This window comes from Lathamus discolor, chromosome 1 (assembly GCF_037157495.1).
Source record: "Lathamus discolor isolate bLatDis1 chromosome 1, bLatDis1.hap1, whole genome shotgun sequence".
NCBI classification, from domain to species: Eukaryota; Metazoa; Chordata; class Aves; order Psittaciformes; family Psittacidae; genus Lathamus; species Lathamus discolor.
This window is the reverse complement of record NC_088884.1, coordinates 29,785,280-29,799,352: the sequence shown is the minus strand read 5'-3', so window position 1 is coordinate 29,799,352 and position 14,073 is coordinate 29,785,280. Positions and strand designations below refer to the sequence as shown.

The 14,073-nt window shown below is 37.1% G+C and overlaps 1 protein-coding gene across 7 annotated transcripts in view; it reads right to left on the bottom strand.

The window, feature by feature from the left end:
- SRPK2 (SRSF protein kinase 2) overlaps positions 1–14,073 on the bottom strand; it is a 150,989-nt gene that overhangs the window by 31,778 nt on the left and 105,138 nt on the right. For 6 of the 7 annotated variants that reach the window (XM_065666340.1, XM_065666372.1, XM_065666366.1 and 3 more), the window contains exons 4-7: positions 10,121–10,229; positions 9,489–9,576; positions 9,154–9,241; positions 3,601–3,707 (exon numbers count right to left, since the gene is read on the bottom strand). In XM_065666340.1, coding sequence (XP_065522412.1) covers positions 3,601–3,707; positions 9,154–9,241; positions 9,489–9,576; positions 10,121–10,229 — 392 coding nt within the window. Of the gene's footprint in view, positions 1–3,600; positions 3,708–9,153; positions 9,242–9,488; positions 9,577–10,120; positions 10,230–11,354; positions 11,403–14,073 lie in introns of all 7 variants that reach the window. The other variant, XM_065666389.1, reaches the window with a different exon arrangement.

Here is a 14,073-nt window from a genome sequence, read left to right as displayed (position 1 = left end):
AACAAGCTTTTTGCTCTCAGGATCCTTTAAGACAGCGCTAACTAGGGTCAACTTTGAAAGCAAACCTGTTGATTCAAAATACCAGTAACAAAATACAAAGACATTAGTCTACCACCCAGTTCTGAGCTAGTTCCAGGACTGGCACATCCATCCAGCATACAAGGTGGCTCAAGAGAAGAGCAGCTGCAACATGCATATGATATTCACACTCAGGCTAACATATCCTAGAAACAACTCAAGTGCATAGCTCTGCTTTCTCCAAGTTCTGGAGCTACAGTAGAACAGCCACTGTTTTGAAAAGCTTTCTTTGTACGCCTAGATGAAAACTCTATGTTCACTTGAGCAGGACTTAGCATCAGTGCCAATGATACACCGAAAACCTGCTCCGTTCTTGATAATCTGGATTTTTTTCTTGTAGATCCAAAATTTGCTTAACCACTTGCCAAAGCAACTGAAGGAACATGCAGTATGCCTCAAAATAAGAAATGTTAAAGAAAGATTGGTTTATTATGGGAAGTTAGTTAGCAGTTAAGTGACTTCAAAATGTACATTAACAGCAATAGCAACATAAAGATGGATTATTATAGTCTCTTCCCTCCCCCACTACACTACAGACCATTTTACAAATTACCACTGAATGTCTATAATTCTGAGGCCAAGAAAAATAAAAGATTCCAAAGTACACAGAAAGCCATAAACATTCACAAGATAAATAAATATCTGTTCCACTGCGAAAGTGGCATTTATACAAAACCAGCCTTGGTATCTCCCACTTCAAAAAGAGTCTTCACCCCTTTTAGTAACAGTGTCACAGGGACAGCTTTGTCTTTAATATGGTTGAAGAATCCTCTTTTGGGAGACAAAAAAAACATTTTTAGAAAACCAAAACTGTAAATTAGAAGGTTGTATTTTTTCCCTTGTAAGGTCACAAGGTCAGTTTCACATAAAGAAACTCATATTTGGCAGTTTCTAATTAATATTCACTTGTTTCTTCTTCATTCAAGGAGCCACATCATATTGACCCATTAAGAAGATTTACTATATTGCAAATCCAAGCAAAAGTGAAAACCTTCATTGATAAATACATGATGCTCATTTCAGCATCAGTTTCAGAACATGATCCTCTCAAAAGAGACCAACGCTATACATTTTACAACCCAAAGTAAGGAATTAAATAAATGGACCCTTCCAATCATCTCCACTGCAAACAAGGAACTGCAGCAGCTAACCCCATTTTCAATTCTGCAAGGTCTTCTCTTGCACAACAGTTCATATAACTCTACCCTAGAGGAAAAAAAGTCTGGTTGAAACCGAAATGAAATTTCTCATTAAGAAACTCAACTCTCAGCTGCATTTTAAAACAAACCTGATTTTGCCACAAAGCTCAAAAGTACTCAAAAATGAAAAAAAAAAAAAAAAAAAAAAAAAAAAAACAAAAACAAAACCCCAAAAAAACACTTCCAAATCATAGCGTAAAAAAATTAACTTTTCAATTGTAGCATGGAATTACAGTACACTCTGAAACAAAATGGCTTGCTGCACAGTAATACCAGTGCATTAATTGTTTCATATTCAAGTTTCACAAGTAAGTTTTTAGAACGTGTACCACAGGTTTTGTCTCAGTAGAAGAAAGAATAAGAATCTGTATTCTCTTTAATGAGATGAACAACCTGGAAGTCTTACCAGTTAATGCCATTCTCATTAGTCTGAAACAGTGACCCACAAAACTCCAACCCCACAAAAATAAAACCTTTTTAATCTTTCAGGACTAACACATTCCTCTTTTTTCACATATCAAGTGTCTGAATTACCTGCAGTTTTTACCACTGCTTACATTCACGCTTAGAATGGAAGACTATGTGATTTAAACACACTAAGTTTCCCTAAGTCATACCAACTTCAAAGTTGTACCTAACCTCAAAATCAGACCAGCCTGCTCTGGAGCTTTTATGCAGTTCATTTTTAAGATGCAGACCACATAACACTGTAGACAACCTGTTCCAGTGTCTTACCACCCTACAAAGAACTTTTTGACTACAAAGAATTTCTTCCTAATATGTAAGCAGAACTTCACTTGCAGTAACTCACCTACACTGCTTTTTCTCCATGTACACTATCTCCATGTACCAACAAGAGAAGTTTGGCTCCATTTTCTCTGTCCTGAAGAGATCACAAGTTTCCCCCTTTACTAGCCTTTTCTTCTTAAAACTGAACAAATCAGTCCATATTCTATGTACTTGTATATACCACTTGAGTTAAGTTCCACAGTCATGACAATCACAGAATTCAATGAGAGCCTCTCCCTAATCAGGTGTCCTTCAGGATCCTGTCTTTGCTGACCCACTTCTCACTGGGTTGTGGTCACCATCCCTGAAGTCACCACCTGAAAGTCCTCTGCTACGTTACAGGACCCTGTGTTGGCAAAGATGCCATGAAGCTGGGTTCAGAAGCTTTCCTTCCAAAAATGGGTTGCAGTTTGGCTTACAGGCAGTGTAACTGAGGTAAGAGTAAACTGCTGCTAAACACGGTCTATCAAGAAATCACACGCAATTTCTCACATTTTGGCCAAACAAAGGTGCAACCAGCGCAAAAACATTGCAAAGAAAGACTACATTTACCAAAACCAGTGGATATTTATATGCACACTTGATACAAATATACACATTCCCTTTCCTTCACAGGCAGCTCAGTTCAGCTGGAGCACTACAACTCCTGATTTCTAGTACCTGAGCCACCTAATCGTACAGGTATTAATGGACCTAAAATTTCAACTGTAGAGTAACAACCTTGTCAAATTTGTTATTTAGCTAATTCTGATGAAAGAGATAACAGGTCGACATTCACCAGCTGACATACAATAATAATTACAAAGAAAGTTTAACAGATCACTTACTAATTTATAGGTAAAGTTGATGAAAGGCAATACTAGTTACTGAAGTGTCAGAATACTTTATTTATCATTTGTAGGTATTAACTGCTGATGCATTAATACAAAATAAGAGATATACATATGACTTTTCCTTGCTGAGACACTATTTCTCCTTAAGATCACCTCTCAGGAACTTGATTTTCACAGTATAGCGAAAGAATGCATTTTGAAAGAACATGTCCCAGTGAAATGTTCTCAACTGTTTCATCTTGTTAACCCTGACACCACAAAAACTTAAATAAAGAGAGATGACAATTTTTCAAATACAATTTTTGTTCTGTTTTATAATATTATCTCCCCCTGTTCTAAAATTTTATATTGCAGAAGATCTGATTAAGAAGTATGATGTGTCAACCAAAACCGCAATTGAACACAAATATCCTTACATCTATGAAAAAGACTTATTGCTTCAACTTTTTATTTTCTAAAGCAGCTCAGGAAACTCTTCTCAGTGGGAAACCTTGATTTAAAAAAAAATGAATAAACAGAAAAGCCCACAGCATGCAGAAATGAAGGCTGTCCACAAAGATGCTCTTGCAAACCACCCTAGAATTGCCAATAAAATTATCTTAGACATTCATCAGTAAGAGTTCAGTTGAAATATCACCATTCTAACCTCCAAACTGTTAACAGTGGTAGAAAAACCTAATTAAAACAGTAGCAAATCTTACCTGTCGAATTATACTTTTTACACAACGGATGGGAAGGCCTTGATAATTGGATTTGATTATCCATTTCAGGAGATGATGTCCAAGTACTTCGAAGACCATACAGACATCTGGGATTTAATTAAGGTTAATTTCCAAATAAACTTGTTGAGGAGATCAACACAAATGTCTGTTTGCGTACTGCTAAAGCAATCACACCCTGTTAGAGGGAAAACACTTCCCTCTAAAACGAGCAGAACACAGTATATGTTTTGGTATAATATTTCAATTGTACGTGTCATACGTAAGAACAGTGCCCAAATGCAAAACAAATGAAACATTTTCATTATACAAATCTTGTCAAGTACTTCCATACATTCACAGCAACATTAGGGTGAACGATGAAAAAAGTAATTCTAGAAAATAAATAATTATTTTTTTGTTTTATTTGAAATGGTCAGAAGTACTGATTTGGCCTATAATGTCTAGCTTCTAATGAACTTTCAATGATATAGACAGACTTTTAACAACAGAAGTCTGCAGCAACAGTGTTTCAGAAAACAAACCATACTAGAAATCTTTCTGATTAGCCTCAATTAAGAATCACTTGGCAATAAAGACTCAAGTAGTAAGAGAACGGATCTCTTACCACCTACAGTATTAACTGCAGAGAACAATGTCAATCATCAAAAAACTCAGGAACTAAGAAAATGCAGAACTTGGAAGCAACATGCAAAAAAACACAATGCCAAAAAGTTTAATTTGACCCAGCATCTACTACTGGTCCTCAACAGAGGCCAACAGAAGATGGTCAAGGAAAAGTATCAGGGGAAAAAAAAATGTAAGAGCCTCTACTGATCCGTGGTTCAAGGGCTTCCTAAGATAGAGATTCTACCCTGGGTAGGTTATCTTTCCATTAAGAAAGTATTCAGATATTCAAGGTAATTTTATCAGCCATAATATTCCCCCAAGACATTAATGATTTGACCAAGTTAATCCTCAGACATGAGCTGCAAATGGCCTTGACATCACTGGAAATCAGAAAGAATGTTAAGATCTTAACTACATGAACCTGTAACCTTGCGAAGAATAATGTAAAACAAATAACAGAAAATGAATTGACAGATACTGCTGGAAAATCTCAATGGATGAAATCAGACTGTATCTCAAGAGACCATTCATAAAGAACTACACACTGTTAGTGAAGAAATCTTACCTAACTTCTAAACAAGTTCGTAAGTTCTACTAACTAGAGTCTTGGCAATGATCTTAAGAGTCACGGTCTTAACTGCTGTCAAAATGAGATTTACCTTGTTTATCAGTTTATCATTTACATTCTTCTCAAGTACCTACCTATATGCATAAAGCTAACTTAAGTTTTGAAATCTACATCCCTTATGCTGGAAAGTTAAAAGGTCTCAAGACTGGTCAAAGCACACTGTGAAGGGTGGTAACATTTTGATTGCTGCTACCTTTCATCTCCCTTCATGTTCCTTAATTCCTGTATTAAAGGAGACAGTGAATAGTAATTTCCCAATCGTATCAATCAAATCTACTCAGAATATTATAAAACTGTTCCATGCAGAAAAGGAAACAGTCTTGGTTACTTTACCACACAAGCACCCAATGAACAGACGTCACTAGCAGAGCACACAGCCATCAATAAGGATGAGCAGAGCACAAGAGCCCTGCATGGCTTATTAACCTAGCCCACACAGTGAAGTTGCAATGGTACAGCAACACAACAGATTTCAGAAAGGCAAGACACTGCAGCATTCAGAGATGAAATATAGGACACCCGCCCACAGCCCTTCAGACCACTGCTGCTGCAAACTGTCCAGTGCACATTCCTGTCATTCCTTGCACTTAGGGAAGTGCTAAGCCTTGCCAGTAACCAGAAGAGAAATGGGTGCAGGGAAGTGAATAGCTGAAAGGCAAAAAGAGGGCACCAAGTAGGAAGATGCAAGGAGGCAAGGCAGAGGCAGCAAAGACGGGAGGGCCACAAGAAAGAGAAGTGATGTCTACCTGCAAAAAAGATGGCAACATTTTGCTGGAAGGACTCAGACAAACTTGAGGCATTGCTCAGCACTGGACAGAAGACACACAAGAGGCTCAGTGTTTGCAGTAGGTATTCAAAAATGTTGCCTGCTTTACTATCCTGACCTGAAAAATGTTAATTGTCAGCCAGACTGCCCGCTACAAAGTGTTTGGGAAAAGCTGTGCATTAACTGTTGGGAAACCAGCCTCGCATGCCCAAGGATCTTCCTATAGCACCAACATCCTGGCAGATGAGTACATCCAAAAAGTCCTCCACCAAAAATAAACCTGAAGCCCACCCAGCAGACATGCCTCTTCTGAAACACTGTGAAGCAGTTTGGGAAATGTCTGAAAGGGGGAAACTGAGCAGAGCAGCAAAGGTGAGAGCAAACATAACATGAATCAGCTGACAAGCTTAAGTACTTAAAACTGTTCTTTCTTGACTAAAAGCTTACCAGTAAGTATCTATCTATCTATAAACACACATTACAGAAGCACTTAAGAGTTTAGATGAGGGTTAGACACTGGTTAAATAAAATAAGGTTCTGGTACCAACATAGAACACTACTGGGATATATCTCAGCTGCTTCTGGACTGGCAGCATTTATGCTTTGTCATGTAATTAATGCTGTATATTCTTTGGAGGTAATCTGATAATAGTTATTATAATGTCTGATTGTGTCAGGAATGTTTCCTTCCTTATCTTTTTACTTGTCTCTCCAAATACTTGTTTCATTATGTGATTATCTGAATATTTTATTTAAAAAACACTACACTCAAATAAGCATTTATTAAGGCTCTAATTAATATCCAGTGCAGACAAACATAATAACCTACACTGACTGAAAACACCAAAGTGCCCAAGTTTGGGAATTCTGTTATTTCCTACGAAAAAAAAAAATCATAATTGCAATATTTTTAAAATGCTCAAGTAGTTAAAAAAATTATCAGCCTCGTAGTACAAGACACACTGTTAAAATCCCTTTGTATATAAACACTTCTTACAGCTCCTACGAGAAAGATGACACAGTGCAGGCCAGTGGCTCTGCACGTTCCCAGCCCTGTGCTACACAGCTCTTGACAAGTTTCCCTGTCTGGAAGCTCCACGACATTTTGTGGTATTAGCCATCCAAAGGATTCACCCACCTCTCTTCTGTCTTGCTTTAAATTTTAAATGATCTATTTAAATAACTAATGATCTAGCCTCTATGAAGCATATGTTGTTTTAATTTACAGTCAAGGAACAGATATTTAGTGACTTGCCCAGAGGAAGTCGGAAACAGCCGAGCATGGAAAAACTCTCAAATTCCTGTATTTCTCTCAACCTATTTAACTCAGTAACACTAACGTAGCACTAATAGGGTATTTTTAAAATGGAAACAAATAGCAGCAAAACATTATAATCAGTTACCTGCTCCCTCCCAAAAGAACCTTCACCAAAGATTATTTTCCTAGAAGATAAAAAGGAGTTGGTCAAATCATCAGTGCAACAAACCACTGCTCAAACTGGCAATGCAACTCAGGGTGCACAAGCTGTTCACAAGAAAACTCAAAGCATAAGATACTTGATCCCATGTTTTCACTGCCGGTTAGGACTTTGACAGACTTCCAGCTGTAATTTCAATTTGAGTGCAGTGTCAACCCATCCTGTCTGCTGTACCTTTCTGAAACATGTACTTCTCAGTGAGGCAGGAACATCTGCCTTCCACATAAAACAACTTGTGTACTGTCAGAGTTTTCAACATGAAAGTAAAACTGCAGTAAAACAAATCAACATCAGCTGTCCAGATGGTAACACAAAACTATCTGAACCCTTACTTTTCACTAGTACGTTGTCTTTTTTGGCTCTGTCAACTTAAGTGCCATATTTCAAAAGATGAAGTTCAGATACGCTTTCAAAATATTATCACCAACAAAATTTACTCTTCATACTTAGAAATGGCTCTCACCTTTAATAAAGACACATACATAATTGTGAATCTTAGTAATCATTTAAGAATGTTATTGGGAAACTGCGCTGTTAAACAGATTAAGAGTTATTTCTCTGTATAGCTATGAATGCATTTTCTTATTCCCTATTTCATATTAGAAAACAGCAAGTAAAAATTTGTGATTTCTAAAAATAACTTTGATTGTACAGCTCAATTACTCAATTGTACAGCTGTCAGCTGAAGACCTGAAGTGCTCTGGTTGAATTATTTCTCTATGAACAGTTACACAAAATAGATGTATCTATAAAATACTTCTTAATAAGCATCTCAGCTCAGCTCAAACATTCAAACCTTTTTTTTTGTAGCACAACAGCTACAAGAAACCCTCACCAGGGTTCTTTGCCTCACTGTGTTAAGCCATTTCCTTGATCACAAACCATTTATATTCAGATTGACATGACTACTGGCAACTGCATGGTTTATTTTACAATGATGATAAAACCTAGGTAATAAGCAGACTACACTAACTTACCTACATTTAAGCACATTTCTACCATGGTAGCTGACCACTGAAGTAACCAGGAAACAAATCAAAATGGGACAAAGGGAAAGCAGTTAAGATGCTATTCTGTAACTGAGGATACTTGTCCCCACACTCTCGTAATTTACGTCAAGAGACAGATGGATCAAATGAAAACTGCTTGCATGCTTCTCCCTGAAAGGATGCTTTCTAGTGGGCATTCATATTTACTGACAGTAACTTCTTAGAGGATGATAGTAGATGAACAGCACCTTAACCTGATCTGCTGAAGACTGAAGGCCCATCACCAAAATCTACTCAGTGTTAAGCTCTTTAGAGCAGGAACTGATTCACTATCTGGTAGTATGAAACCATGAACAACAAGGTCTGTTATTAGGGCTCCAAGATACAAGTATACACATAAATACCAGCTGTAACAGTAAATGAAAGCACAGTAATATAATAAGCTGCTAAAATATCTGATATAATTAGCTATGAAAACTCACTTTAGCTCAACCCTGAAACCAAATGCATTTACAGACACAAAATTTTCCCTGAGAACAATATTCCATCAGATTTCACTGTGTCTCTGCTTTCCCAACACTCCCTCCCCTCCTTTTTTTAAGAAGCTTTAAAATCTTTGCCAAAAAAAGAGGTTAACACCTGGACAAAAGAAGCTCATACAAACAAGAGAAGAATCTCCATGCCCTCACACTTCCCACAAGAAAACAAAACCAGCCTCTTCACAACACGGACACTTTTCTTTCTCTTTACCAGCCTAAAGCAAAACATATTTCCTATAAGCCCCAGCAGTTATTACAAACCTTTTCAGTAGAACTCCAATTTTTAAATGAACTATCTCTAGTTCTAGCAGAACATGACAGGATTCATGAGAATTTTCTATTCTGCAATGCGTTTAGAAAAGCTAAGCTACTTTCACTCCAGTGACTGCATTACACACTGGACTACCCTTTGCATCTAGGTTAATGCATATTTAAAGTAATACTAACTAGAAAAAAAGACAAACTAAATGCTTACTTATGTCAGCAGATCAGTTTTAATGAAGATGCCACGTTTTCAAAAGGATACGAATTCCATTCATTCCAGAAATTTTGAAGTCATCAATCAGCTGCACAACCATATCCTTGTTGGGATCATTAGGGTCACTTTCACGAACCTAAACCAAGAATGGAAACACTGGCATTTTAGGGTAAAAATCACTTTAAAATACTAGCTAGTTAGCTTTCCACATGAAGTTAAACACTATTTTGGAGCTTCAGAAATCACAGCAGCACATAAAATAAAGCAGGTATGTAGGAAAAAATATGTAAAAAGAGTTTAAAAACAATATTCTGCTCCATTTTTTAATTATTTTTTTCTGTTATTATTGATACTGAGCACTGTATTGCATGTGTGATACTTACACATTTGAGCAACTTTATCTCATCCAAGGCTGTCTCTGTATAATGTTGGGCACTTTTGACAACTTTCATTGCAACAAACCTTTTCCCCCTTGAAAAGAACAAAAATATTTTCAACACATGCTTTGAACTAAAATAGACATACTTCAAAGCTTGGGAAATTTTGAGTAAAGTATTTCTTAACCTAATATATTCTGACAGAAAACACTGCCATTACAATTAAAACCAGCTTCTATCAATACTCTGTTAACAGTTTGATATATTGAACATTCTGTCCCCTTGATGCTAATGCCTTTAAAAGAAGAATTTGGTTACATATTTTATCATTCAGTCAAGGTTTATTTTTTTCATTTAAAACAATTAAAAACAGTAGCTCCCTCCTGCATTTTCAAGGCAACATGAATTTCAAGACAACAAATTCAATAAGCAAAGCTAATTTGTCAAAGAAAACAGATATTTCTGAGAGCTTTTGTAAGCTAAACCCTTAACCAAGTGCAAAGTAAGACTGCAGACATCTTTCTCCATAAAAAGATAGCAAACATTCACAAAACTTTATCACGCATGTAAAACAAAGGATACTCCAAACAAAATAATGTATTAAGGAAAAAGTAAATGGAAATAAATAGTTTTCTTACTGCATATCCCAGCATAGCCAGACTGTAGAGAAGTGTCCCCATCCTAACTTTCTAATAACATGGTACCGGCCGTTGAAAAGATCACCGATTTTTACTGGATGATAGCCTCCTTTCATGAAAAAAATGAGAAGGAAAAGAATATTCAGAAAACAAACAATAGTTCCCAGGTTTTCAAGTAATTCTTGCAGTATAAATCTTACTCTTCAAACTGTCCTGTACTATAAATAGGGTATCTAAAGAGTATTTTACTCCAGTGTTAAAAATTCTGCCTTACTTGGCCTGGAGGGAAAAAACTCATGTCCTGTAACTAGTGTAGAGTTTATTCACCCTTCTCTCTTATGGCTTTTATTTATGGTAAAATTACCATCTGTTCTCTATTTCCCCAGGCTTATCTTCCACTTCACAGATAGCACAGGAAAGATCTACATTATTTCTTTTATCATATTTGAAGCTTCTCCAGTCAACATACTTTGGATGATTGCAGAATCTCAACAGAGACTGTTTTAATTCCCATTTGCTTTCTACTAATAACGGCAGCAATAAAATACTTCCTGAGAAAATGTTAAGAACAATGCAGACTTTATTAATGCTCTTCTGCTTGGCTCCTGACCCATAGCAGCAATGCATTTTTCGCATGTCTGAGGTTTTTACAGTGAGGAAGAAGAGAAAGCAGGCAGCTATGGGCTTTGTCTGAACTGCTTTTTAATTACTGAAGTCTGCAGTCCTAACTTATACCACTACACAGGTCCTCAAAGCCCCATCTGGCAGAAAGGCCAATGGGACAGAGCAGGCTGGAGCTCAGGTTTCCAGGCAGTGTGAGGTGTAATGATGTTTTTTGTTTCCTTTGTATTTTAAGAGCCATTCTTTCTCCCAGTCAAATACAGGCAAGTCAGCGATCACACAAGATTATTATTCAGACCTTAACACACTAACAACAACAACCACAATTTTGCTGAATTGCAAACAAATCTCAAGCTGCACCATGCTTCCCCTCCAGGACACTGCCCAGCAGCAGACTCAGAGCAGCTGTCAAGGAATCACTTCTTTGACTCTTTCTGGTCCTTCACAATGCCTCATGCCCAACTCTCCTCTGGCAGGATCCTCAGTTATTGACTATTCCACTTAAAATCAGGAAAACCTCAGACTACTTTCTCTAAGTTCCTAGATTTGTTTTGAAATCCCCTGAAAATCTTACTAGAACTGGTGCTGAGTTAAGACAACAATGTGAACTTACCACTTCCTTGGATTTAAAACAGGGGCTCTGCTCTTATCTCCTTTTTATCTGTGGAACAGCAACATCAAATCTGGATATATTTATATCCTTTCTTTGCTAATAACATCTTTTGCCTTAACAGAAGAGTTTATTTGTAAACTTTTCTCAAAGGCTTCCAGAGCAGATTAATAAGTTTAACACAACTGTACAACAGAATTATAACGATTACATATTCAACAGAATGACAAAGCTTAAGTAATATACTGCTTTCAACGATGGCATGTATAAACTGAAACTCAAACACACAGAGCTTCAACATTTGCATGTTAAGGTGTGACTTCAAGCTTAGCAGACACTCACTGGTTTGATCACATCCTCAAATACAAGCTGACCCATCTGATACACTGCAGCTGCCCAGACTCCTGCACGTAATATCCCTGGCAGAGACCCAAACAGCCTGGGCCAGAGCAGCAAGGGAGCAGCACCCACAAGTATTCCTCTCGACAGGGACCAGTCTGAACCAAGTGACAGGAACAAATAATTCCAGATGGGCAGCACAAGTCTCAGCTACATACAGCACTGGCTTCACACACCTTCCCTGCCCCACTGCCTCCAGGTTTATACCACCACAGAGGGTAGAGTGTGTTCACCACGCACAGAAATTAGTCTGATGTGCACAGGTAGCATGGACAAACACAGGGTGCAGCCTCAGCTCACCCAACCTAGCATAAGAAGCTGAAGTTCCATCTTTGCCATGAGTATTTTATACAAGAACAACCTTTACACCTTTAACCCATGAGAGTCATACACTATCACACACAGTATTTCATTTCATAAATCATTAGGTACACAGACACCACCATTTTCAGTTAAAAAAGAGCAAAGGAAAAAGAAGGCTCTAGTTCAGAAGCAGGACATGGCATTACAGGAGGACCAAGACATACAGACCCAGGTTAGGGCCAAATCCCAGGACTCCCCTCCATCACTGAAATGCTCATGCAAAGCTGTCAGGACAATCCATGTAGGAACCTAAAAAATATCTTAATTTCCACTGCTGAATTGTGTCAACCTGAATAAGAATGCACAACATTGGAAAGCAAGGAGTTCCCACTTGGCAAAGAAAGAAAACAAGTCACTTGTGGAACACCCAACCAGATTTACACTTCAGGAAAGCACAGGGGACATGGACTTACGGAGAGTAAGTGTTGACTATAATGATGCCCACTTCATTTGCAACAAGAAACTGTATTAGCCATGTAACAAGCCTACATCTATTGCAGCTTCATTATTAGAAAAATTTTGCTGAACGCGCGCATACAAATTCATACTGACAGAAACATTAAAAAACAAAACTAAATTTTGTCTATTTAACTGTCTTTGCAGTAACAGTTGATGAAAATATTTAAAAATGGATAAATAAAATCATATTTTAAGACAGCTTTTAAATGGCTTAAACCAACAACAGCAAAATTGTACTCTTTGGTAAATTATTTTCATAAAGCTGTATTCATCAGAATGAAGTGAAGGATGCAAGTGGAAGTTAAAGAACATACAGCAAGTCCATTATTTAAAGGTTTGCATTTGTGAAATGAATTAAGTCGGGTGACCTGACAGCTAGAACTACGTGAAACACTTCCACATAATTCATTATAGCAGTATCATTTCTTCCAATTTGATTTTTGTCCTGCTGGTATCATTGCATGAGAACAGTGAGAAGTATGAAATGTTATTTTCTCTGTACCTCCTCTGCAAACAGGTATGATTAAAAAACCTGAAATGTATTTAACACCAAGTTTTAACACCTCTTTATGGTTTGCAAACAGATTTTAAAATTCAACAATACAAGTATTTCCGAAATGTTTTATAATTTTCCTAAATATCTAGTTCTACTCAATCATTCCTTGGCAGTTATATGGCTTCAGATGTATAGAAAAACACTCCTAGTTCATGAAGCTTTCTGCACTGTCAGAAGGGTGTAAGTGGGCCTTCAAGTACATAAAACAATGTCCAGAAGTAAATTTTTGCACTAAACAAAGTATCTGTCTTTTTTTGTTAACATGTTAACAGCGTCACACTCGATGAAGAATTTAAATACAGGTAGACATATGCCTCTAAAAATAGCTGAGGTAAACAAGTGCCTTATAAGGCTGCCTCTTCGCAGACAGCTTTTGGCCTACTTGTGCTTCAAAGGGTCAAAAATCAGGAACTTGGGATAGTTTCTTCCCATCAGAGACAGGACAGAGAACATCCTATAGAGGAAATCCAAGACACCAAAGTCAAGTTAATAAACTGGGGGTTGATAGAGTTATTTTAGTGAAATCTACATACTGCAAGAATAACAATACTATATATGTACAAGACATGTTATTTTGGTCCCTATAGCACTGCCATAACTAATTATAGCAATACACTAGCGTATGTACAGATACCAACAGCAGCAGCATAATCTCCGAGTATATACATGGGCACGACATTTTATAGGGCACAAGACATTTTATAAGCCACAACAGGTGCAGTTTTGGCAATAACTGATCACCATTCCTGTGCATATTACTCCCTGATTAGTCACATCAGCAACATATTCATTTACAGGTTGTAAACCATCGGGTAGCAACACTTTTAATTTAAATGTATTTTAAAAACTGGTGTCATCCTACAAGAAATGTCATTATTTAAGTTCTACATGATACAGGAAGTATTTCTAAACAGTCGTAACAACAAAATAAGCAAAATTAACAGG